Genomic DNA, 24,757 nt, shown 5'->3' on the forward strand with positions numbered 1-24,757 from the left:
GTAGGGTGAACAGGATGTGACGTAAACAGGATGTGACGTAGAGAGGGTGGAGCGAAAAGAGACTGGTGAAAATCAGGGTGTGACAAGGAGAGAGTGTAGAGCAAAAAGACATCATGAACCAGTGGGGATTAAACCAATGCCCTGCAGGCATGCCGGTGCTTAGTTAACAGTGGTTATGTAAATAGAATACAGTGTTAAGCAGGGGGGATTAAACCAATGAAACAGAAGGGGTCTTAGAAGCAGAATTAGAAACATACCAACAATTACTGGTTTCCTAAGGCTAAAGGGATGTGAGTGGAGAGAATAGGGAGATTGCTGATATAGCAGACAAGATTTGGCTTGGGTGGGGGAATGAAAATACTCCAATTTATTGTTGTTGCAGAGATCTATTCTCTAAAACTCACTGAGTTGTACAAAACTGTTACCAAGAAGGAAAAAAAAAAACACATTTTAGTATCGTGGAATGGTTTACAACTAGTAATAAAGGCATAATGGCAGATCATTAAAAAAAAATGTGGGATGAAAACTCTGCAATGGTGAAATAAAAGGTTAAGACTGTCAAGATGCCCCAGTTCCAGAACCTCTGGGGATTTGCTCTTTGTCCTTTATGCTTCTCCTGATCCACACCACTGGATACTGCATCCACTGACCTCAACCAAATCAGTGCAACCAGTGCCACCTCAACATATTTCACTTCCATTGTGTCCAGAGACTCCAGGCCTGAGATGTCAACCCTCCAGCTCCAATACTCAGGTGAGACCTTCCCTAGCTCATAGGATTCCTTAGTTCCGTTTTGGGTGGTGCACTTTTCTTTCTCTTTTTTTTTCTTTTGTGTGTGTATTCCAAGTTTTGATTTCTTTTTTTTTTTAATTTTTATTTATAAAAAGGAAACACTGGGGGGTCCAGCAGTGGTGCAGTGGGTTAAGTGCACATGGCGCAGAGTGCAAGGACAGCCATAAGTATCCCGGTTCGAGCCCCCAGCTCCCCACCTGCAGGGGAGTTGCTTCACAGGCAATGAAGCAGGTCTGCAGGTGTCTATCTTTCTCTCCCCCTCTGTCTTCCCCTACTCTCTCCATTTCTCTCTGTCCTATCCAACAACGAACAACAGCAACAATGGTAATAATAATAACCACAATGAGGCTATAACAACAAGGGCAACAAAAGGGGGAAAAAATGGCCTCCAGGAGCGGTGGATTCATGGTGCAGGCACGGAGCCCAGCAATAACCCTGGAGGAAAAAAACAAAAAGGAAACACTGACAAAAACCATAAGACAAGAGGGGTACAACCCCACACAATTATCACCACCATAACTCCGTATCCCACTTTCTAACAAAGTGATAGAACCTAGGTATATACCAGGGCCCATGAGATAGGGCACATATGCATATATATCCATAAGTTAAACTAAAAGTGTGCAATAGTCTACAGTGACTGTAAGTGCAGCAAGTCTAAGTGCAGCAAGCAAGTAGAAAGACCTAAAAAATCACCACTATGCACTTAATCAAATAGTTACTACTTAGACCTAGATACCCTCCTCACCAATTTCCTATTTCACTTCTGTCAATCACTCTAAGCCTAGCCCTGTCAGGTAAAGTAAGGATTACAAAAGCTGGATAAGGGCAAGAGACCAGAACACTTTAACAATGGCTCTTTTGGTCACTACCAGGTCACCCCATTATCTGGAGCATTAGTCAGGGAATCCTGGGATTCCCATATTGATATGATAGGCCTAGACCTCTAACAGATCCCTCTCTCAACCACCACTGGTCATCTCCATCAGGAACATGATCATAACCCCTTTTCTGAGCCTCTATAGGACACTTCCCTCAATGTAGAACAACAGTGGTAGAAATTGCCTAACTCTCCAAAAGGAGACTAGGTAAACACACTCTGCCATTCAAGGAAGACTGGTCCTGTAATTAGTGCAGCCTAGAATTTTCCTAGCTGTGACCAAGAAATGTGAGCTCAGACTGACAGAGATGCAGAGGTTTCACAGGCTCCTGTGCTGAATATAAATAAACATGAGTCCTAGGTCAGATCGATGGGGTTTGCAATTAAAGATATTTTTATGCTTTTCCCATATTTGGGAGTTACTCTCTGCCATGATCCAGCTTTCTAACCTTATTTTCTTCTCAACTCTGACACCATCTTCCCAGACAATACTTTTAACCTAACTGCATGTTTGCTGTTGGGCTCAGGCAAAAATTAGTAAAGTGATGGGCCCCTTGGGATATACCTAAAATAAACTTCCTAGCTGCTTCCAACTTGAAGACCCCAAATCTCATCTGCTATATTCTTACCTTCAGGTTCCTAATTATTAAACAATTTGTTCTGCTTTATATCTTAGTTCTTTTCAGGCACCAAGTTTCATGATGCCAACCAGACTTCCCTGGGCAGACAACCTAACCAATGTGCCCTGGAACCCCGCCTTCCCAGGTCCCTGCCCCACTAGGGAAAGATAGAAACAGGCTGGGGGTATAAATCGACCTGTCAATGCCCATGTCCAGCAGAGATGCAATTAGAGAAGTCAGACCTTCCACATTCTGTTCCCCATAAAGATCTTTGATTCATACTCCCAGAGGAATAAAGAATAGGGAAACTTCTAATGGAGGAGGGGGTTATGGAACCCTGGTGGTTGAAACTGAATTATATGGAATTGTTCCCCTCTTATCCCACAATCTTGTTAATCATTATTATATCATTAATTTAAAAAAAACTTAAACGACTTGCTCAAGATGATGTAGAAGATGACCCCACCAATGTGTCCTAGAGCCCTGCTTCCCCAGAGCTCTGCCCCACTAGGAAAAGAGAGAGACAGGCTGGGACTATGGATCGACCTGTCAACACCCTTGTTCAGTGGGGAAGCAATTACAGAAGCCAGACCTTTCACCTTCTGCACCCCAAAATGACGCTGAGTCCATACTCCCAGAGGGATAAAGAATGGGTAAGCTTTAAGAGAGGGGGTGGGATACGGAGTTCTGGTGGTGAGAACTGTGTGGAGTTTTACCCCTCTTATCCTATGTTTTTTGTCAGTGTTTCCTTTTTATAAATAAAAAGTTATAAAACAAAAGAAAAGATTTTCTCTCCTTTTCATACCTGATCAAGGGTTGCTATTTTATTTATTTATTTACTTACTTATTCATTTTTCTGAAAAAGAGTTAAGACGGGGTTGCTATTCTAAAAAGGACCATACCTCCAATTACTAGCTCAGTGTTAAGGCATAAGTCAAAGAGCTACTTGGGCTCTGCTACCGAGAAGCTGCTGATTCTGCCAGTGAAGAGCAATGAAATGTATAAGGAAAAGGAAAGCTGAGTAGTTGCCATACCAACAGTCCTTCTCAACCATGAAAGTAAAACAAATAGGAAACTCATGAATTGTGTGATTCATAAATTGCAAAGAACATGTGTGCTTGAACTAAAATAGCTTAAGAATGAGTGATGAGAATGTGAAAACAATGCAAGAAACAACCCCAGATGCCTAGAATATCATGTAACATTTCATTAGCTTAATCCCTAGATGGCAAGATGCTTTGCTCAAGGCTTCATCAAACCAAAGTATGCCTCTCTCCAGTTACCATTAAACTGACAAGATCAATAATAACGTGTTATTCAGGCCCCTCCCCACCCACCTCCATACCACCCACTCTACACTAGTTTTCAAAAATTAGCCATTTTAAATACCATGGAGTTTGATACAACCTTTTAACAATAGAATGCAATTTTCAATAAAGGGCAAGATTTTGATTTCCTTATCTACCACCTTATTCCTGTAATTGAACACAATGCTTAACATCTCATTATCATCATAGCTAACACTTACAGAATATTCACTGTTTGTCAAAGGCTCATAACAAAATATAAATAATAGGTATTGTTTTCATTATGCTAGATGCTATTGAAATCAGCAAGTCTACTTCTAGAGCCTCATTCTACAGAAATAACAGTAAATGTGCACAAATATTTAGCACAAGTAGTATGTGTATTTTTACTGCTCTAAGAACTTTACTCATTAGCTTTCTTTAACAAGACAGGAATTAATATTAGCTTCATTTCATGGTTGAAAGATGAGCTCAAGAAGACTTATTAACTTGTCCAGGGTCACACAGCTAATGATTACTGATATCAAGATTTGAAAACATGATGCTTATCTTCAGAGTCCATACTTGTGACAGAGCAGTTTATAATAGAACACTTAGTAATATATATATATGTATATATATATTCATATATGTAAATTAGTACTAAGAGAAAAAGTGAGGGAGGAATAGCATAATAGTTATGCAGAGATACTATCATGGCTATGATCCAAAGTCCCAGGTTTCACTCCTAACTCAACTAGGAATAGCAAAGAGGATCACTGGAGAACACAACAAGATAAGACTAGAATCACTCCAGGAACCCACCAAGCCAAAGGTGAGTGAAAATATATGTAGTTCGTGGACAGAGGGGCTTAAGGAGAGATTCCTGGGGTTAAAAGTCTATACCTACTCGGGAGTAGCTGGTGCCAGTCTGACAGTCTACCAGTTGAAACACCACATCTGGCCTGAGTGTTATCAACAAAGACTGCTGAAGGGAAGAGAACTTAAGCCTCATCAATTTACATTTGTGGGTCTCCACTGCTGTTTCCCCTCAGGGGATGGAACAGCAGCAAGGAAGCCCTATACTGCCAGCAGAGGGACAAAGAGCTGGCCAGATGACTCAGTAGAAAATCTACACTCCTGGTGGTCAGGAGTTGTGGCTACATAGTAGGAGCCTTTTTACATCAGTCTCATGATAAATAAAGGGAAAAGGTGAATAATTCCCTCAGAAACAAGAATTTATTCAGAAACACTGGACCACAGAGTGCAGCTCAGCTCAGCTCCAGTTGGGGGTGAGGCCGGGATTAGGCCCAGGACTTTGGACCCTTGGGGCATAGGAGTCACTTTGCATAACCACTGTGCTATCTATCCCCCACCCTGTTTTATCTCTTGATTATAAGTGAGTGATTAACATAAACAATCTACTTATAGTTTAAAAAGGCCTCAGGATCCCATAGCCTGCTGGGAATATAAAGAAGATAAGAAGGCTTAACAACCTCTGTGCTTCACCTCAGGGATTCAGATAACATTAAAAGAACTGATAATTTCCAAAACTGTGAACTCTTACTACCCTACTTAGACACAAGTCAATCCAGGCAAGTGAGATGAGAGGACTGAAAAGTACTGAGAGAGGAACGTCGTATCACACTAAACACAATGGTTAAACCAAGAAGAAACACTGGAGAAATTAATCAGGACAAAAGTCCAGATAAAAGCCCCCAAAAGATGGAAACACATAAGAAGAGAATATCCAAACACTAACTGATGCAACAGTTACAGGAGTGAGAAAAGCTTTTGAAAGTAATGTCATCAGAAATGGGGAAAAACAAATGAGACTCTGAAAGAAAACACTAATTATCTCAAGGTAATCAGAGAGCTGAAAACAGAACTAGCAAAGCTAAGTGCACAACTAGTTGAACAAGCCAAAGTTCCAGGTTCAATTAATTACCCACAGCACCAGAAGCCAGAGCTGAGCAGTGCTCTGGTAAGAGGGAAGTGGGAGGAGAGGAAGACTGAAACACATACTTTAAATTAAAGATATTTTCCAATGCGTTAACAATGGAGCTAGTGGTATAGATCCCTTTAGTAGTGTGCTGTTTTGCTATGTGCACAGCTCAAGTTTGAGCCCAGCCCCCACTGCATTGAAGGAAGCTTCAGTTCTGTGGTCTCTTTCTACCACTCTGTCTATATTAAATAAATAAATAAATAAATAAATAAATGTAATAAATAAAAGTGTTACCCCTAGGACTTTGCTTGTATACCTTGATGTGTCTTCTGATTTATTATCCTGTTATACTGCCTCTGTTGTGAATTTACATATATCTTTTGGGATATAAGTTTGGGAGCCACTCTCTGCCCTAACCCTTTCAAGGCTTTCAAGCTTTCAAGTTCTGTTGTACACTTCCAGACAATATTTTTAGTCCACTTTCATGTTAGCTATCAAACTCAAGCAAAGATTATTAAAGTCCTGAACTCCAAGGAACATACCTAAAATAGGCATTTTAGCTTTCTTCTACCCTACAGTTCCTATTCTCATTGGCACTATTTCTAATTTTTGGTCCTGGTTTATTAAGCATTTTGTCCTGCATTACATTTTGCTGCCTTTCAGCCACCAAGTTCCAGATGCTACTACAATCTCATCCTGACTTCCTAAGCATATGACCATGCCAATGTGTCCTGAAATCTCCCCCTCTCTATAGCCCTACCCAACTAGGGAAAGATAGGCTCTGACTATCTTTAGATACGGATCAAACAGCCAGTGTTGATGTCCAGCAGAAAAACAATTACAAAAGCTAAAAATCCTTCCTTCTGCACCCCAAAAAGAATATTAGTCCATACTCCTAGAGGAGAAAATATTAGGGAAAATGACCAGAAGCCTCTGAACCCCAGTTCCACCAGGACCCAGAACATTGGTGACTAGAAACCTTCTGGTTTTACACTATCATTGAGAGGGAAATAAGTGTGAAGAACAACACCTGAGGAAGTCAGGCAGTTTCGCTTATCTGAGTGATAAGTGGAGTAAGGAAGGACACTTGGAAGTTGTAATAGGTGTAAGTGTGGCTTAGAAAGGAAGTGAAGGCAGGGCCTTAGAAGTAAATAAAAATGGACATCAGTCTCTGCATGGGGTCAGGGTCATCCATTTTTGAGCAAATGGCCCACATAATCTCTGGTGCATATATTTTCATTTTCCTGGTTTAAGGTTTAAAATATCAGGGAGGGGAACACAATGAAGAATACTTAGGTAGATTTGGTGAGGGAAGGACCCTTTAACAATGGATAAAAAGCACTAATTTGAAGATTATAAATATATTTTTTAAAGTCATGGGACATATACTCAATGGAAGACTACTCAACAGTTAAAAATATATATATATAATATGTCCTTTGGGACAAAATGGATGAAATGGGCAATGATTAAGCTTAGTAACATTTCTCAGTTTTCCACATAACAATACAATCCCCACTAGGTCCTTTAATCCTTTTTATACCTGTACTCAGCCCCCTACCAACCCCACAAACTTTTACTTTGGTGCAATATTCCAACTCCAGTTTAGGTTCTACTTGTTTTTGCTCTTCTGATATTGTTTTTCAACATCTGCCTGAGAGTGAGATCATCTCATATTCATCCTTCTGTTTCTGACTTATTTTGGCCACAAAGTTGCAGACACTACCATGACGCCAACCTGACCTCCCTGGGCAGATTACCTCACCAATGTGTCCTGGAACCCAACTTCCCCAGAGCTCTGCCCCACTAGAGAAAGACAGAAACAAGCTGGGGTTAAGGATCAACCAGCCAACAACCATGTCCAGCAGAGAAGCAATTACAGAAGCCAGGCCTTCCACCTTCTGTATCCCATAATGATCCTAGGTCCATAATCCCAGAGGGATAAAGAATAGGAAAGCTTTTAATGGAAGGGATGGGAACTCTGGTGTTGGAAATTGTGTGGAATTATACCCCTCTTATCGTATGGTCTTGTTTGTCATTATTAAATAAAAAATAAATTTAAAAAATTTAAAAAGCTGTATTAGGGTTTAAGAATACAATAAATAGTTATTGCTATAACCAAATTATTTGGTAATTGAGTTAACTTTCAAAATTCCATTGTTAGGATTTGCTGTATCATATAAGACCTCACCATAATTTATGTCCTTTTATACTACTTATATATAGCTGTATCTTTTTTATTATTTATAAAAAGGAAACATTGACAAAACCATAGGATAAGAGGGGTACAACTCCACACAGTTCCCACCACCAGAACTCTGTATCCCATCACCTGCCATGATAGCTTTCCTATTCTTTAACCCTCTGAGAGTATGGACCCAAGGTCATTGTGGGATGCAAAAAATGGAAGGTCTGGCTTCTGTAATTGCTTCCCCACTGAACATGGGAGTTGACAGGTCAATCCATACTCCCAGCCTGTCTTTCTCTTTCCCTAGTGGGGTGGGGCTCTGGGGAAGCAGAGCTTGAGGACACGTTGGTAGGGTTGTCTATCCAGGGGAGTGTAGTCGACATCATGCTAGCATCTGGAACCTGGTGGCTGAAAAGAGAGTTAACATACAAAGCCAAACAAATTGTTGACCAATCATGATTCTGAAGGCTGGAATAGTCCAGATGAAGAGTTGGGGGGGGGGTCCTCCATTTTATAGATAGTTAGTAGGCATATTTTAGTTATATTCCAAAGGGCCTGTGGCTATACTAGGTTTTTTTTTTTTCCCTGAGCCTGAAATCTGATATGCAGGTAGATCCAACTTATTGCTGGGGAGATGATGTCACGGCTGGAAAAATGACCAGAAAGCTGGATCAGGGAAGAGAGTAGCTCCCTAATATGGGAAAGAGGTATAAATATTGTTGACTGTAAACCCCATCAATATATAAAGTAACACCACCAGTTGCTTCTGTTCTCCCTGGCCTAAGACAGAAGGAATCTTCCCCTTTCTCTATAAAGCCTATACATCTCCCATTCCTGTAACCTCTGTGGTGGGACTCACTTTCCTCCATGCTTCTCTCAGGTCATAGCAACTGATACTGCATCTGCTGATCCCAACTTAATAAATGCAACCAGTACCACCTCGGCATGCTTCACTTCGGACTACATCCAGAGATGTCAGGTATGGAATGTCAACTCTTCAGCTTCATTACTCTGGTGAGACCTTTCCTAGTTCATAGGACTCCTGAATTCCATTTAGGGTGGAGCAGTTCTTAACAAAACCTAAAACCCAGATATAGACCAGGGTCCATGAGATAGGGCATATATACATATATCCATAAGTTAGGGGAAAATATATACCTTAAAGCAAAATAATTTGCAGTGACTCAATAAATGAAGCAAATAGAAAGACCTAAAAAGATATCAGAAAGTACCTATGAAACATTTTCTACTTAGACCTAGATACCTTCCTCACCTACCTTTTACCACCCAGCCTTCAATCACTCCAAAGCTAAACTTGTCAAAGTAAGGACTACAAAAACTGAATAAGGGCAAGAGACTGGCATACGTTAAATGATGACTCTTTAGTCACTACCGGGCCACCCCATCACCTGGGGCCCTATCTGGGATTCCTGGTATTCTCACACAGACATGATGGGTCTACACCTATAACAGATAACTCTCCACTGTCACTGGTCATCTCCATCAGAAAAAACATAAGGTACCTCTTTATGGACCCCTATAATACCTTGTCCTCAATATGGATCAACAATGGTAGGAATTGTTCCATTCTCCAAAGGGAGATTGCGCAACATACTCTACCTACTACCCAAGGAAGATGGGTCTTGAAATTAGTGCAGCCTGATATGTTCCTAGCCATGACTATATGAGTTCAGATCTACAGGGGATGCAGAGGTTACACAGACTCCTTTGCTGAATATGGGCCCCAGATCAAATCGATGGGGTTTATAGTTAACAATATTTATATACTTTTAGGAGGTAATCTTTTCCCTGATCCAGATTTCTAGTCCTTTTTCCAACTATGACACCATCTCCCCAGATAATAACATGGGTCCACCTGCATACTAGATGTCAGGCTCAGGCAAAAACTAGCAAAGTCAAGGGCCCCTTGGAATATACCTAAAATAGACCAACCATCTTTCTCCCAAAAGAAGACCCTAAATCTTCATCTGCAGTATTCTTTAGGTTCAATATTAGTCAACAATTTGTTCTGCTTTCTATCGTAATTCTTTTTCAGCCACCAGGTTCCAGATGTTACCATGATGCTAACTGGACTTCCCTGGGCAGATGACCCCATCAGGTGTATGGCAGCCCTGCCTCTGTAGAGCCCTGCCCTACTAGGGAAAGAGAGAGACAGGCTGGTATTATGAATTGACCTGTCAAAGCCCATGTTCAGCAGAGAAGCAATTACAGAAGCCAGACCTTCCACCTTCTGCACCCCATAATGATCCTTGGTCCATACTCCCACAGGGATAAAGAATAGGGAAGCTATTAAGGGAGGAGATTGGAAATGGAGCTCTGGGGGTTGGCATTGTGTAGAAATATACTCCTCTTATCCTATAGTCTTGGCAATATTTCCATTTTATAAATAAAATTTTTAAAAAGCAAAGAAAAAAAGAAACACAGAAAGAAAACAGAAAAGACTCCCAGTAGTAGTAATAGGTGTATGGGTGACAGAAAGGAAGTAAAGGCCAAGATTACTAAAAAAATTGGAAATAAATATAGATATAGGTACATAGATATAGATAGATAATATATTTATTTGGGGACCTTGGGAAAACTACTGCAGTTTCCAATGGAGGAGATGGGAACACAGAATTCTGGTGGTGGGAACCATATGGAATTATACCCCTATTATCTTATAAAATTAAATCACCAATAAAAATACACTGAAATAAAAATTATGACAAGCATCATCTCCTGTAGGAAGTGTTTCCCAAGCTTCAGACTAACATGCTGACTTCAACAGTACTCTTTAAGAAACAAACAACTGGGAGCCAGGTGGTGGTGCATCTGGTTGAGTGCACATGTTGCAATGTTCAGGGGACCCAGGTTTGAGCCCTGGTCCCCACCTACAGTGAAAAAGCTTTGTGAGTGGTGAAGCAGGGCTGCAGGTGTCTCTCTCTCTCTCTATATATATATATATGTGTGTGTGTGTGTGTGTGTGTGTGTGTGTGTGTGTGTGTGTGTGTGTGTGTATATATATGTATGTATCATCCCCTTTCCTCTCAATTTCTGGCTATCTCTGTACAATAAATAAATAAAGATATGAGGAGAGAAAGAACCAGACATCACTCTGGTACATGTACTGCTGGGGATCGAACTCGAGACCTCATGGTTGAGAATATAATGATTTATCCACTGTGCCACCTTCCGGACCACAATTTTTAAAAAATTTAAAAAGAAACAAACAATTTCTACACACCTGCCAACTGGCAAGCAACTGATGTATCCCTTATTTATAACACTTATTTGTACTATAGGAAGTTCACTTTCACTTATCTATTTATATTTCTTACTTTGTACCACCACCCACCTACCCAGAGTCTAGCCAGTGCCACTGGAGATTTCTGGTGAATGCATGAAGTTCTTCCTATGAAGAATCAGAAACTAGAAAGTAAAATGATTCAAAACTCTCCCTTGTCATCGGGGAGCTCGTGAAATAAAGATAAAACCAAAGAAGAGATTTACAATTACAGTTCACAAATGAATGGCATATGTGGTAAGTAATGGCATGGACCAGAAAGCTTCTGAGCACTCTCATAAGGAAGAGATTGTAAACAACAGCCTTTGTACAGGAGGAGATACCTGTCGGGCATCCCCTCTGCTCTGCTCCAACACTGATGCTGTGGTCTATTTACATAATTATTGTTTTGCCTGAGGCCTGCCCTGCCTGCAGGGTATTGGTTAATCCCACTGGTTAGAACCTTCACAACAGCTGCTATGGAAGCTTTCTACCTTCCCAGAGTGCCTTGTTTTCTCCACCCCCTTTTCTAGCCAATCCTGTTCTGACTTGCCACTTCCATTTTTACCCTATAAAGCCAGCTGCTGTTCCTGGTTTTTCTCTCTCTTCCACGTCCCGACCTGGAGAAGACCTGGAGAAGGGCTGGCATGCAGAGCAGGAGGTGACCATTTTGCTGGCTCCACGTGGCCTAAACCCACTGTGTTCACACCCGACTCTGGAGCATCCTCATCAATAAAGAATTGTATTACCATGCCACCACAAATTCCTTGTCTTTCTCTCCAGCAAAGCTAGCCCAGCAGATACCCAGTGCCTTAACCTGTCTTACAACAAGCTCATCTAATATTCACATCGTAGTCTGTCACAACAAATGGAGTCTTACAGGAGGAGAGAGGACTACTAAGGTAGACCTAGAGATTTAGTGCACTATGGTAGAGGAGGATGACAACTTGATGAAAGGTAAGGTGTACTGACACTTATCTTGGGAAAATGTAGAATATACCCCTAGGACAACAACAATCCTATAACAAAGTGATATTTAAGTTAATTTTTTAAGTATATAAAATGTTTCTTACTTACACTAAAAGAGATTAAAAAGCAGCCTTGAGAGTCGGGCTGTAGCGCAGTGGGTTAAGCGCAGGTGGCGCAAAGCACAAGGACTGGCATAAGGATTCCGGTTCGAACCCCGGCTCCCCACCTGCAGGGGAGTTGCTTCACAGGCGGTGAAGCAGGTCTGCAGGTGTCTTTCTCTCCTCCTCTCTGTCTTCCCCTCCTCTCTCCATTTCTCTCTGTCTTATCCAACAACGACAACAACAATAATAATAACTACAACAATAAAACAACAAGGGCAACAAAAGGGAATAAATAAATAAAATAAATATTTTTTAAAAAGATTTAAAAAATAAAATAAAAATAAATAAATAAAAAGCAGCCTTACAAATAACCAGCACACCCATCATCATTAGCTCAGATATATATGAGTAGATCTGCATTTTCCTTCTTCCTTAACAATGTTCAATCCCACTTACTTTCATTTGTGTGGTTCACAAGCTAAGTTCAGACCAAAAAATGAGAAAGAAAAACCAAAAGCAAATGCACAGCACCTACAATCTTTACTCTGCAATTGTGTGTAGGTGTTGCAATCATTCTATTATTTGTCTTCAAACAGCTGATTTGGTTGGAAATCAAGCTTATGAACAGAAAGTTACATTCATAAAGAATTTTTCCCCTGTGATTAAGCACTAAAATGATACATGTAGTTTTCTGAAAGCCATTCTGTCTTAATCAGTGTTTGAAAGGAGAAGCCAACCAACTGTCTGAGAGTGCATGGGGGAAGTGAGGATGCATTATTAGATGGTGGTGTACTGACTTCTGTTTTCAGTCCCTGATGACGCTCACCCAGCAAGTTTCTTCCGAAAGGGCACAGGCAAAATAGGAAAAGTACCTCCGCAGTTCATTCATAACCTTGAACGCCTTCCCCATGTGGGCAGGGTTGACAGTGATTGTCCTCTGGTTCTTTTCATCATCCCCAGCCTGTATTGGGGGTTGAGACTTCGGCTTGATGCTGTAAATAGGAAAAAGAGTGGGAAGAGTAAGTAAAGATCAAATGCTGGTAAACCCATTCATTCAACTGCCATAAATCCATGCATTTTCTCATCTGCCAGGAGCATCTATTAGTCTTTTATCTTCACCACAAAGTCAGCATGGAAGGAAATGCATTTCTCCAAAATTTTCCAATGTAAAGTACATTCTCTGGTACCTAGTTCCTTTTTGACTTGCATCTGTATGTTTTTTGTAGAAGGACTTTTCTCTTATATGTCCTGTCCACTGAAGAAATAGAAAGGGAGAATAAGCACTGTGATACTCAATTTATAGGGATGGTAGCTCAACAAATATTTAATAAAACCTACTATCTATCAGGCATTATATTTAAATATAATGTTTTGAAGTAAAGGAACCAAATGGTTGCACACCCAGTCAATCACATAGATCGCCATGTGTGTGGACCTGGGTTTGAGCCCCTGCTCGCCACCTGCAGGGGGGAAGCTTCAAAAGCAGTGAAGCAGGTCTACAGATTCTATCTTTTTCCCTCCTTCTCTATCTCCCCCTCTCAATTTCTCTCTGACCTGTCAAATAAAATAGAAAGGGAAAAAAGAAAAAAAAAATGGCCATGGGGAGTGGTGGATTCATAGTACTGGCACAGAGCCTGAGATAACCCTGGTGACAATAAAAAAATTAATATATATACATATATATGAAATAAAAACAAATAATGTGCAGTTGCTATGCTTAGAAAGTTCAGTTTAGTGGAGGAGAAAGTCAAGTAAACATACTTAACCATCACATCTTTTCTAATAGTGTGGAAGGAAAGGAGAGGGGGAAGAGGAAGAGCACTGCTCAGCACCATTTGTGATTGAGGTTTTTTTTTTCAGTCTTACTGGTATTCAGTTCTGTGGATAGAATCCAGAACATCACACATGTAAAGCATGCACTCTACTGCTAAGCTACCTCCTTCGTGTCAAAATAGCATGCCTTAAATACTATGACTGGATATAATTTACAGAGGCACAGAGGATGGATAATCCAAGTGCTCTCAGATTAAAGGAAGACTTCCTAAAAGTTAAAAGAAAAGCAGAAATCTTAAAGAATAGAAATTAAGTAAAAAAAGGAAAACAGTATTCCATATGTACAAAGAGAGTACAAAAAGAGTCAAGACATTTCAAAGTACTAGAAGTTTAGTAAAATTAGAAGATCTAATCAAATGAAAAGGTTAAGAGAATAAGAAGTTCTGTAAATTCTAAACTTAGACTTGATTCTGAAACAATGAGAAGTGATCAGAGGGTTTTCATCAGAGAAATGGGGAAGAAATCAGGTGTTCCTATTCATGCTTTAGAAGGATCACATTGCCCAATGGTACAGAAAACACTGAGGCAAGAGTGAAAACTTTGGAGATGTACAATCCTATAAAAAGACAAAGAGTCTAATTGTTAGGAAAAGAAATTTTGTGTGGGCTAAGTGAGTAAGTGGTGAAAAGCAAGAGTCACTCATAATCTCAATGCCCTCTACTGAAGACAAAACATTCAAATCCCAATGGTCTACCAGCCTGGTGTGGTGAAATTACTATTAAGAAATAAAGTTCAACTTTATGGTGGGGTGGGGTGGAGAATAAATCAAAAGAATAAGTAAGGAAAGCACTGTCTCCCCAAACTGATGAAACTATTCATTCTAGAGATCATGTCTGGGATCTTGACATCTTTTATTTGGACTAGGCTAAACTTTGCTTTGCTAATAGCAAGAGAACTTTCTTCACTTCTGTAGATTTGGTGACCCATGGTTCACTCAGTGTAATTCTCTTTGCTTTTGTTTAGTAGGCCTCTGCCTGTGCCACCACTGGAGTCTGTAAGCTGCCTCAAGAAAGGGACTGCTGTGACTAAGAGAAATGTTCTCCAAATTGAAACTGCACTGATCTCACAGCAGGTTTTGTAACCATTTGGAACATTCAAGCACAATCAAATATGTCACATAGAGTGTGTCTGACTACAAGAGATCCTTCCTTTGTCTTCTCCACCTCAATTAAATATGCAAATGTAAGCCACAGACATCAGAAATTTAGGATGGGGTACAAAGACATTAGCTGAATACAGAAACATAAGTATTACAAGAGACTAAAAGCCAATGGTTGGTATTGTGTGTTTATGGAGGTAAAGAAAATTTCAAAACAGAAAAACATGATCAAGTTGGTAGAGTAACCTGAAAAATAAAAAAACAAAAATGAAAAACTTCCTTTAAGAAAGACCACAAGCATCATTTCTTTTATAGTCAGAATCCTTCCCTACTCCAAACGAGAAAGACTATTAATTTCTCTTTTCTACCAAAAATTTAACATTTTCCCTTTTAACATGTAAGCACTTATTTTTCTGATGTTGATTTTAAGTCCCAATGTGAAAAGGGATCTAATTCATTTCTAATTCCTGAAACATCTTTATTTTCCCACTTATCTACCATGTCATCGTGGGTAGAATGTAAAAGTTCTAAATATACAAAGTCTGTTTCTAGGCTTTGCCTGTCACTGTTTCCAGTAGCTCATTGCTGTAGCCTCATTAAAAAAGCCTGATCTGGGAGTATAGATTGACCTGTGAACGCCCATGTTCAGCGGAGAAGCAATTACAGAAGCCAGACTTTCAACCTTCTGCATCCCACAATGATCTTGGGTCCATACTCCCAGAGGGTTAAAGAATAGGAAATCTATCAGTGGAGGGGGTGGTATACGGAGGTCTGGTGGTGGGAACTGTGTGGAGTTGTACCCCTCTTATCCTATGGCTTTGTCAATGTTTCCTTTCTATAAATAAAAAAAATTTTTTTAAAGCCTGATAATAGGGCAGCTCCTTAGTCCTATTGTAATGTGTCACATATGTAAACTATTTTTGCTTCTTTATTCTTTTTTAAAAATTTTAATACCATCTTGTCAAGTTCCATGAAAGACTCTAATGGGATTTTGATACAAACTATTTTGAATTTACAGACCAACTTGAATAGAATAGCTACCTTTATGGGGGCTGGGTGATGGAGCACCCAGTTAAGCACTCATAGTACTTAGTATAAGGACCTGTATAAAGTGAAGCAGGTCTGCAGGTGTCTATCTTTCTCTCTTCCTTTCTACCCCCCTCTCTCAATTTCTCTCTGTCCTATACAATAAAATGGGAAAAGGAAAAAAAAAAAAAAAGAAGCAAAAAGTAACTACCAGGAGAACTGGATTCATAGTGCACGCACCAAACCCCAGCAATAACCCTGGAGGCAAAAAAAAGACATTATTATTATTATTATTTATTACTATTTCTTCCTTCCCATGAAAACAAAACAGCATCTAATTATTTAGGCCTTCCTTAAACTTTTCCACTGAAACTTTTTCTAAGTGAAAAACTGAAAGTAGGGGGCTGGGCAGTGGTGTGTCTGGTTAAGTGCACATAGAATAGTAAGAAGCGCAAAAACCACACCAGGATCTGGGTTTGAGCCCTTGGCTCCCCACCTACAGGGGAGATACTTAACAAGCAGCCAAGCAGAGTACTGCAGATGTCTTTCTCTCCCCTTTTATATCTCCCCCTCCTCTCTCAATTTCTGTCTTATCCAATAAAAAGAAAAAAAAATAGCCACCAGGAGTAGTGAATTCATAGTTCTGGCACCGAGCCCCAGCAGTAATGCTGGTGGCAAAAACAAACAACAACAAAAAAAAAAACCTAAAAGTATCATACACATTTTACTAAATTTAATAGTTTTTGTTCCTATTTTATAATAGCAACACGTGTTTATAGCTTTGTTGCTATTTGTAATAGCATGTGTCTTTTATCATTTTTGTTGCTATTTTGTAATTTATAGTTTAATTTGTAATAGTAATGTGTCTCTTTTTAAAAACACTATATTTTTAATTTCTTTATATTTGTATAGTTTACATGCAATTGATTTTTGAAAATTAATCTTCTATTCAGCTACCTTAACAAATACTCCCAATTTCTTTTTGTGCATGGACTCAATCAGGTATTCTACATAGACAAAATTACCTACATATAACACCAGAGGGTTTTTCATCCTTTCAGTTTCTAAAGTCCCTAACTTATTTTAAATAGTTTTACTTATTTATCTTGGAAGGTAGAGGAAAGGAAGAGACAGAGAGGGAGAGAGACACTTGCAGCACTGTTTCACATTCATGAAGGATCCCCCACTGCAGGTAGGGACTAGAGGCTTGAACCTGAGTCTTTATACACTGTGATATGTACACTCATGCAGATGTGCCCTCTAATATATTTTTGAAAGAACTTTTTCACTAAGATGATCACAATGTTGAACCAAATGTGCTCTAGTAGATATTGTTATCATCATCCTTGTTTTAAGAATGTTTCTAATGGTTGCCCCATTGTGGTAGAATTTTTGCAGATGCCATTAATCAAATTAAGAAAATTCCTTTGTATTTTATTCTTTTTTCGATCATAAGTTATACTGAATTTTACAAAGTGTTTTATGGGTCTATTTAGATCATAGCATAGAATTTCCTATTTAAACCTTGAACATGGCAAGTGACATATTTTCCAATGCTAAAAGACACCTGTTTCCTGAGATAAATCCAAAAACTATGAAACAGTAAACAATTATTCAGTATGCATGTTGTTTTTAAACTGAGGTAATATTTAAATACTAGGAAAAGAAGTAAAATTTAAAATTGGTTATTTATTGGGCAGCCACTAAAAGTTTTTGACAGTGAACTAATAAAACTAAATCTTGGTGGACAGACATTAACTATTTCACATAAACAAAAAATGTATTTCTGACCTACAATTCAACTGGCCTGTAAAATACTGTCCTATGTTTGTCTTACTGTTTTATTTTATTAGTGAGTAATATTGATTTACAAAATTATAAGATAACAGGGCCAAAATTTCACACCAATTCCACCACCCAAGTTCTGTATCCCCATTCCCTCCATTGGAAGCTAGTTTCCCAAGGTTGCAATATGGGATTATTATTTCTATAACTATCTGTCTGTATTTGTATCTATTTGCCATTTCTGTCCTATGGCACTGTCTTCTCTTTTTTTCCAAGTCACACCTATACCTATTACTACTTCGGAATGTCCTTCCTTTTTTCCTCTTCTCTCTCCGAGTTCTGATGGAATTGGAGTTCAGAGCCCTCTGGTCATCTCCCCCTATCATTTCTCCCTCACTGGGAGTATGGACCAAAATTCTTTTTGGGGTGCAGAAGGTAGGAGTTCTGTATTCTGTAATTATTTCTCTGCTGGACATGGGCATTGATAAGTCAATCCATACCCCAGTCTGTTTCTATCTTCTGTCCTTCCCTAGTGGGTTAGGGTTCTGGAGAGGTGAAGTTCTGGGACACCATTGGTGAGATAATCAGCTCAAAGAATTCAGGATGGAATCATAGAAGCATCTGCAATTTGGTGGTTGAAAGGCAAGAAGATATACAGCAGGACAAAATGATTAATGAGCAGAAACCAAAAGGTAGGAATAGAGCAGATGAGAATAGGGTCTTATGGCGGAAAGAAGCTGAGAAATCTATTTGTTCCTGGGGGCCTATGACTTTGGTAGTTTTTGCTTGAGTTTGATAGCTTAATATGGAGGTGGACAAAAATATTGTCTGGGATGATGGTGTCAGAATTTAGAATAGAGCTATAGAGCTGGATTAGGGCAGAGAATATCTCCCAAAGTTAAAGAAAATCTATGACTAGGGACTGGGTGGTGGTGCACCTGGTTGAGCACACATGTTACAATGCTCAAAGACCTGGGTTTGAAGCCCTGGTCCTCACATACAGGGGGAAAGCTTTGCAAGTGGTGAAGCAGTGCTACAGGTCTCTCTCTCTCTCTCCTCTCTCTCTTAATATTTTATTTATTTTATCTATGAGAGGGATGCAGAGAGAGTGGGGGGGGGGAGAGAGAGAAAGAGAGAGAGAAACACCAGAGCACTGCTCAGCTCTGGCATATGGTGTTGAGGGGTGTTGAACCTGAAACTTTTGGAGCTTCAGGCATGAGAGTCTGTTGGCATAACCACTATGCTATGTTCCCCACCTTGTCTGTCTCTGTCTCTGTCTCTCTCTCTCCATATATATCATCCCTTTCCCTACTGATTTCTGGCTGTCTATATCCAATAAATAAATAAAGATGATTTTTAAAAATTTAAAGAAAACCTATGAGTAAAATTAACTGTTTACCCCATCAACCTAACTCAGGGCCCATATATTCATATTTAGCACAGGATCCTATGAAACTTCTGAGTCCCTGTTGGTATGAACTTGCAGTTCACGGTCACAGCTAGGAACATTCTAGACTACACTCCTCAGGAATAGTTTTCATCAAGTGGCAAGGTAGAATGACCCAGCTTCCCTCTGAGTGTAGGGCAGTCCCTACCACTGCTACTTTATAGGGAGGATAAGTTCCAGGACTGGCCCAAGAGAGGGCTTATGATGATATTCCTGATAGAAGTGGCCAGTGATGGTGGAGAAAGGGATCTATTAGAGGTCTAGGCCCATAATATCTGTCTGGGGATCCTTGGTTTCCCTAACTAGGGCCTCAGATGATTGTGTGATCTGGTATTGACCAAAAAGCCCATCACTTAGTGAGCCCATCTCTTGCCTTTATCAAGCTTTGCTAGTCCTTTTTTTTTTTTTTAAGATTTCATTTATTTATTAATGAGAAAGATAGGAGGAGAGAGAGAAAGAACCAGACATCACTCGTACATGTGCTTCCAGGGATTGAACTCAGGACCTCACGTTTGACAGTTCAGTGCCTTAGCCACTGCACCACCTCCCAGACCACTATAGTCCTTTCTTTACCTAACTAGCTAAGACTTCCTCCCAGCCGTGAAAGCATAGAGTGTCATTATTGTGTCCAAACCAGTATAAGGTTTATGAAGTCTGCCTTCTTTGTTGCCTTATCTTTTCATGGTACAAATGTTAGCAGAGATCCCTCTCCTACCAGATGCAACATTCCTAGTGTACAAGATCTGTATGTCAGAGGACTATTAACATGACTTAGCCTGTCCCCAATGCAGGACCATACCCACAGTAGACCCTTATTACATATGTGTCATCTATTAATTCTAAAACTCTCACTCGCCCTTACTGATGATAGACAGTAAGCAGAATGGGTTAGTCTGCACAACCATCTCCTGCAATTTAGAAAAAATAAAAGTAATGTTGGCTATTCATCAAACTATAAACCAATACATGTAAACTATTAACTATAAGAGTTCTAAATTAGAGGAGACCACCCGGGACCGAAACAAGACAGGACTAGAATGACCACAGGAACCCACTAAATCACCAGTGATTACAAACACGTGTGGCTGGAGACAGAGAAGAGAGAGGAGCCTAAGGAGAGATTAAGTGACTGCTAACAGTCCAGCAGTTTATCAGTTGAGACACCACCTCCAGTCTGCTCCACCAACAAGGAGACAGCTGAAGGGAGGAGAGGACTCCCCAGAGACTCACCAAGTGCAACTCTGAGTCTCCATTGCTACTACCCTAAGAATCTAGAGCAGCGACAGGGAGGGACACCAGGGGACAGAGATCTAACCAGGAAACTCAGGAAAAGACCTATACCTCGGTGGCATAGCGGAGGGGCTGTGAAAGTCTCTTTGCATAACCACTGGATTATCTCTGCCACACCCTGCTTTATCTCTTGGTCAGGAGTCAGTGATTAAGCTGAAGCCAATTGATAGTCTTCCCTCAGGCTCCCATAGCCTACAGGGAAGAAGAAAAAAAAAAAAAAGAGGCTTTTAAACCACCGAGCTCCAACTCAGGGATTAAAATACTATTGAAACACTTGTTAACTTCCACCACTGTGAACCCTTTAATTAACTTACTTAGACACAAGTCAATCCAGGCAATAGGGATCAGTAATTTGAAAAGTACTGATAAAGGGAACTCATAACATAATATATAAAATGGTTAAAACAACAAGAAGAAATATTGGAGAATCGAACCAGGACAAGAGTCCAGCTAAAAGTCCTCCAGAGGGTGAAGCACAAAATAACGAGTTCAACATCCAAACATTAGCTAAGGAAATAATAACAGGAGTGAGTAAAGAATTTGAAAAAATTATAGTCAGAAATACAGGAACAACAAATGAGACTATGGAAGAAAATACTAATTATCTCATGGTTATTAGAGAGCTGAAAGCTGAAATAGCTGAGCTAAGAATGCAACTAGCTGAACAAGCTACAACAGTATCAGAACAGGGTAACAAAGTAGATGAACTCCAGAAAACAGTAGAGGGCAGAGAGAATAGAATCAGTGAGGCTGAAGACAGAATTAGCAGGATTTAGGATGAATTAGAGACAACTAAAAAAGTAAGAGATCTCAAAAAGAGATTGGTAGATGCTGAAAACAATAACAGAGTCCTATGGGATGACTTCAAAAGAAACAATATACACATTATTGGCATACCAGAGGAAGAAAGAGAAGGAGAGGAAGAAAGCATTTTCCAGGCCATAATAGCTAAAAACTTCTCTAGTCTAGACAACATCAAAGGTATAAAGATGCAAGAAGCCCAGAGGGTCCCAAACAGAATTAACCCAGACCTAAAGACACCAAGACATATCATACTTAGAATGGAAAGGAATAAGGATAAAGAAAGGATCCTGAAGACTGCAAGAGAAAAACAAAGAGTCACCTACAAAGGAAAACACATAAGATTAGCAGCAGACTTCTCCATACAAACACTACAGGCCAGAAGAGAATGGCAAGATATCTATCGAGTGCTCAATGACAAAGGCTTTCAACCAAGAATACTATATCCTGCCAGACTGTCATTCAGACTAGATGGAGGCATCAAAACCTTCTCAGACAAGCAACAGTTGAAGGAATAAACTATCACCAAGCCTGCCCTGAAAGAAGTTCTGAAAGGTCTCCTATAAACAATCAGACCACCACAAATAGGACATATATCAAAACACTCTAAAACTCTACAAGAATGGCATTAAAATATCTTCAATCTTTGATATCAATAAATGTCAATGGCCTGAATTCACCTATTAAAAGACACAGAGTAGGAAGATGGATCAGAAAACACAACCCAACAATATGCTGTCTACAGGAAACCCACCTAACTCAACAAGACAAACAGAGACTCAAAGTGAAAGGATGGAAACTATCATACAAGCCAATGGCCCACAAAAAAGGGCAAGAACAGCTATTCTCATCTCTGACATGATAGACTTTAAATAGATAAGATTAAAAAAGATAGGAATGGACACTACTTAATGCTCAGAGGATCAGTCAATCAAGAGGACTTAACAATTATTAACATCTATGCACCCAATGAGAAGCCATCTAAATACATCAAACTTCTACTGAAAGAGCTACAGCAATATATTAACAGCAACACAGTCATAGTAGGGGACTTCAACACCCCACTCTCTCAACTTGACAGATCATCCAGGCAGAAAATCAATAAAGACATAAGGGAGCTAAATGAAGAGATAGATAAACTAGAACTATTGAACATTTTCAGAGTCAATCATCCCAAGAAACTGGAATACACATTTTACTCAAATCCACATAGATCATTCTCAAGGATAGACCATATATTAGGCCACAAAGACAGCATCAGCCAATTCAAGAGCATTGAAATCATCCCAAGCATCTTCTCAGACCACAGTGGAACTAAACTAACACTTAAAAATCAACAAAAGATTAGTAATAGTCCCAAAATGTGGAAGCTCAACAGTACGCTTCTTAACAACTTCTGGGTCAAAGAGGAAATCAAGGAAGAAATAAAAATGTTTCGAGAGTTCAATGAAAATGAAGATACAAGCTATCAAAATATTTGGGACACAGCTAAAGCAGTACTAAGAGGGAAGTTCATAGCTATACAAGCACACATTAGGAAACAAGAAAAAGCACAAATAAACAGCCTGATTGCACATCTTAAAGACCTAGAAGAAGAACAACAAAGGAACCCTAAAGCATCCAGAAGGACAGAAATCACTAAAGTTAGGGCAGAAATAAATAACATTGAGAATAAGAAAAACATACAAAAGATCAATGAAAGTAAATGTTGGTTCTTCGAAAGAGTAAACAAAATCAACAAACCTTTACCAGACTCACAAAACACAAAAAGGAGAAGACTCAAATAAACCGGATAGTAAATGAAAGAGGAGATATCACAACAGACACCGCAGAAATTCAACATATCATGCGAGGCTTCTATGAACAACTATATACCACCAAGCTAGAGAACCTGGAAGAAATGAACGATTTCCTAGATACCTACCAACTTCCAAAACTAAGTAAAGAGGAAGTGGATAACATGAACAGGCCCATCACAGCTAGTGAAATTGAAACAGTTATCAAAAATCTCCCCCAAAATAAAAGTCCTAGACCAGATGGTTTTACAAATGAATTCTACAAAACCTTCAAAGAAGAACTAATACCTCTACTTTTAAAAATCTTCCAGAAGATTGAAGACACTAGAATACTCCCTGCCAGCTTCTATGAAGCCAACATCACCCTTATACCAAAAGCAGATAGGGACACAACCAAAAAAGAAAACTACAGACCAATATCTCTGATGAACATAGATGTGAAAATATTGAACAAAATTCTAGCCAACCGGATACAGCAGTATATCAAAAAGATTGTTCATCATGACCAAGTGGGGTTTATCCCAGGCATGCAAGGTTGGTTTAATATACGTAAATCAATCAATGTGATCCACCACATCAACAAAAGCAAGACCAAAAACTACATGGTCATATCAATAGATGCAGAGAAAGCCTTTGACAAAATACAACATCCCTTTATGATCAAAACACTACAAAAAATGGGAATAGACGGAAAATTCCTGAAGATAGTGGAGTCTATATATAGCAAACCTATAGCCAACATCATACTCAATGGTTAAAAACTAGAAGCATTTCCACTCAGATCAGGTACTAGACAGGGCTGCCCACTATCACCATTACTATTCAACATAGTGTTGGAAGTTCTTGCCATAACAATCAGGCAGGAGCAAGGAATTAAAGGCATACAGATTGGAAAAGAAGAAGTCAAACTCTCCTTATTTGCAGATGACATGATAGTATACATGGAAAAACCTAAAGAATCCAGCAAGAAGCTTTTGGAAATCATCAGGCAATACAGTAAGGTGTCAGGATATAAAATTAACATTCAAAAGCCAGTGGCATTCCTCTATGCAAACACTAAGTTAGAAGAAATTGAAATCCAGAAATCAATTCCTTTTACTATAGCAACAAAAACAATAAAATATCTAGGAGTAAATCTAACCAACGAAGTGAAAGACTTGTATACTGAAAATTATGAGTCACTACTCAAAGAAATTGAAAAAGACACAAAGAAGTGGAAAGATATTCCATGTTCATGGGTTAGAAGAATTAACATCATCAAAATGAATATATTACCCAGAGCCATCTACAAATGTAATGCTATCCCCATCAAGATCCCAAGCACATTTTTTAGAATAGAAAAAAATGCTACAAATGTTTATCTGGAACCAGAAAAGACCTAGAATTGCCAAAACAATCTTGAGAAAAAAGAACAGAACCAGAGGCATCACACTCCCAAATCTCAAACTGTATTATAGGGCCATTGTCATCAAAACTGCTTGGTACTGGAACATGAATAGACACATTGACCAGTGGAATAGAATTGAGAGCCCAGAAATGAGGCCCCACACCTATGGACATCTAATCTTTGACAAAGGGTCCCAGACTATTACATGGGGAAAGCAGAGTCTCTTCAA

General features: G+C 39.4%; 1 protein-coding gene across 7 annotated transcripts in view; it reads right to left on the reverse strand.

Moving 5' to 3' along the window:
• Positions 1-24,757, reverse strand: part of KLHL3 (kelch like family member 3) — a 152,138-nt gene that overhangs the window by 110,996 nt on the left and 16,385 nt on the right. For 4 of the 7 annotated variants that reach the window (XM_016185783.2, XM_060178485.1, XM_016185784.2 and 1 more), the window contains exon 2: positions 12,937-13,056. In XM_016185783.2, the coding sequence (XP_016041269.1) occupies positions 12,937-13,056 (120 nt within the window). Of the gene's footprint in view, positions 1-12,861; positions 13,057-24,757 lie in introns of those variants that run through there. The other 3 variants (XM_060178475.1, XM_060178479.1, XM_060178502.1) reach the window with 2 other exon arrangements.

Source organism: Erinaceus europaeus, chromosome 2 (assembly GCF_950295315.1).
Source record: "Erinaceus europaeus chromosome 2, mEriEur2.1, whole genome shotgun sequence".
NCBI lineage: Eukaryota > Metazoa > Chordata > Mammalia > Eulipotyphla > Erinaceidae > Erinaceus > Erinaceus europaeus.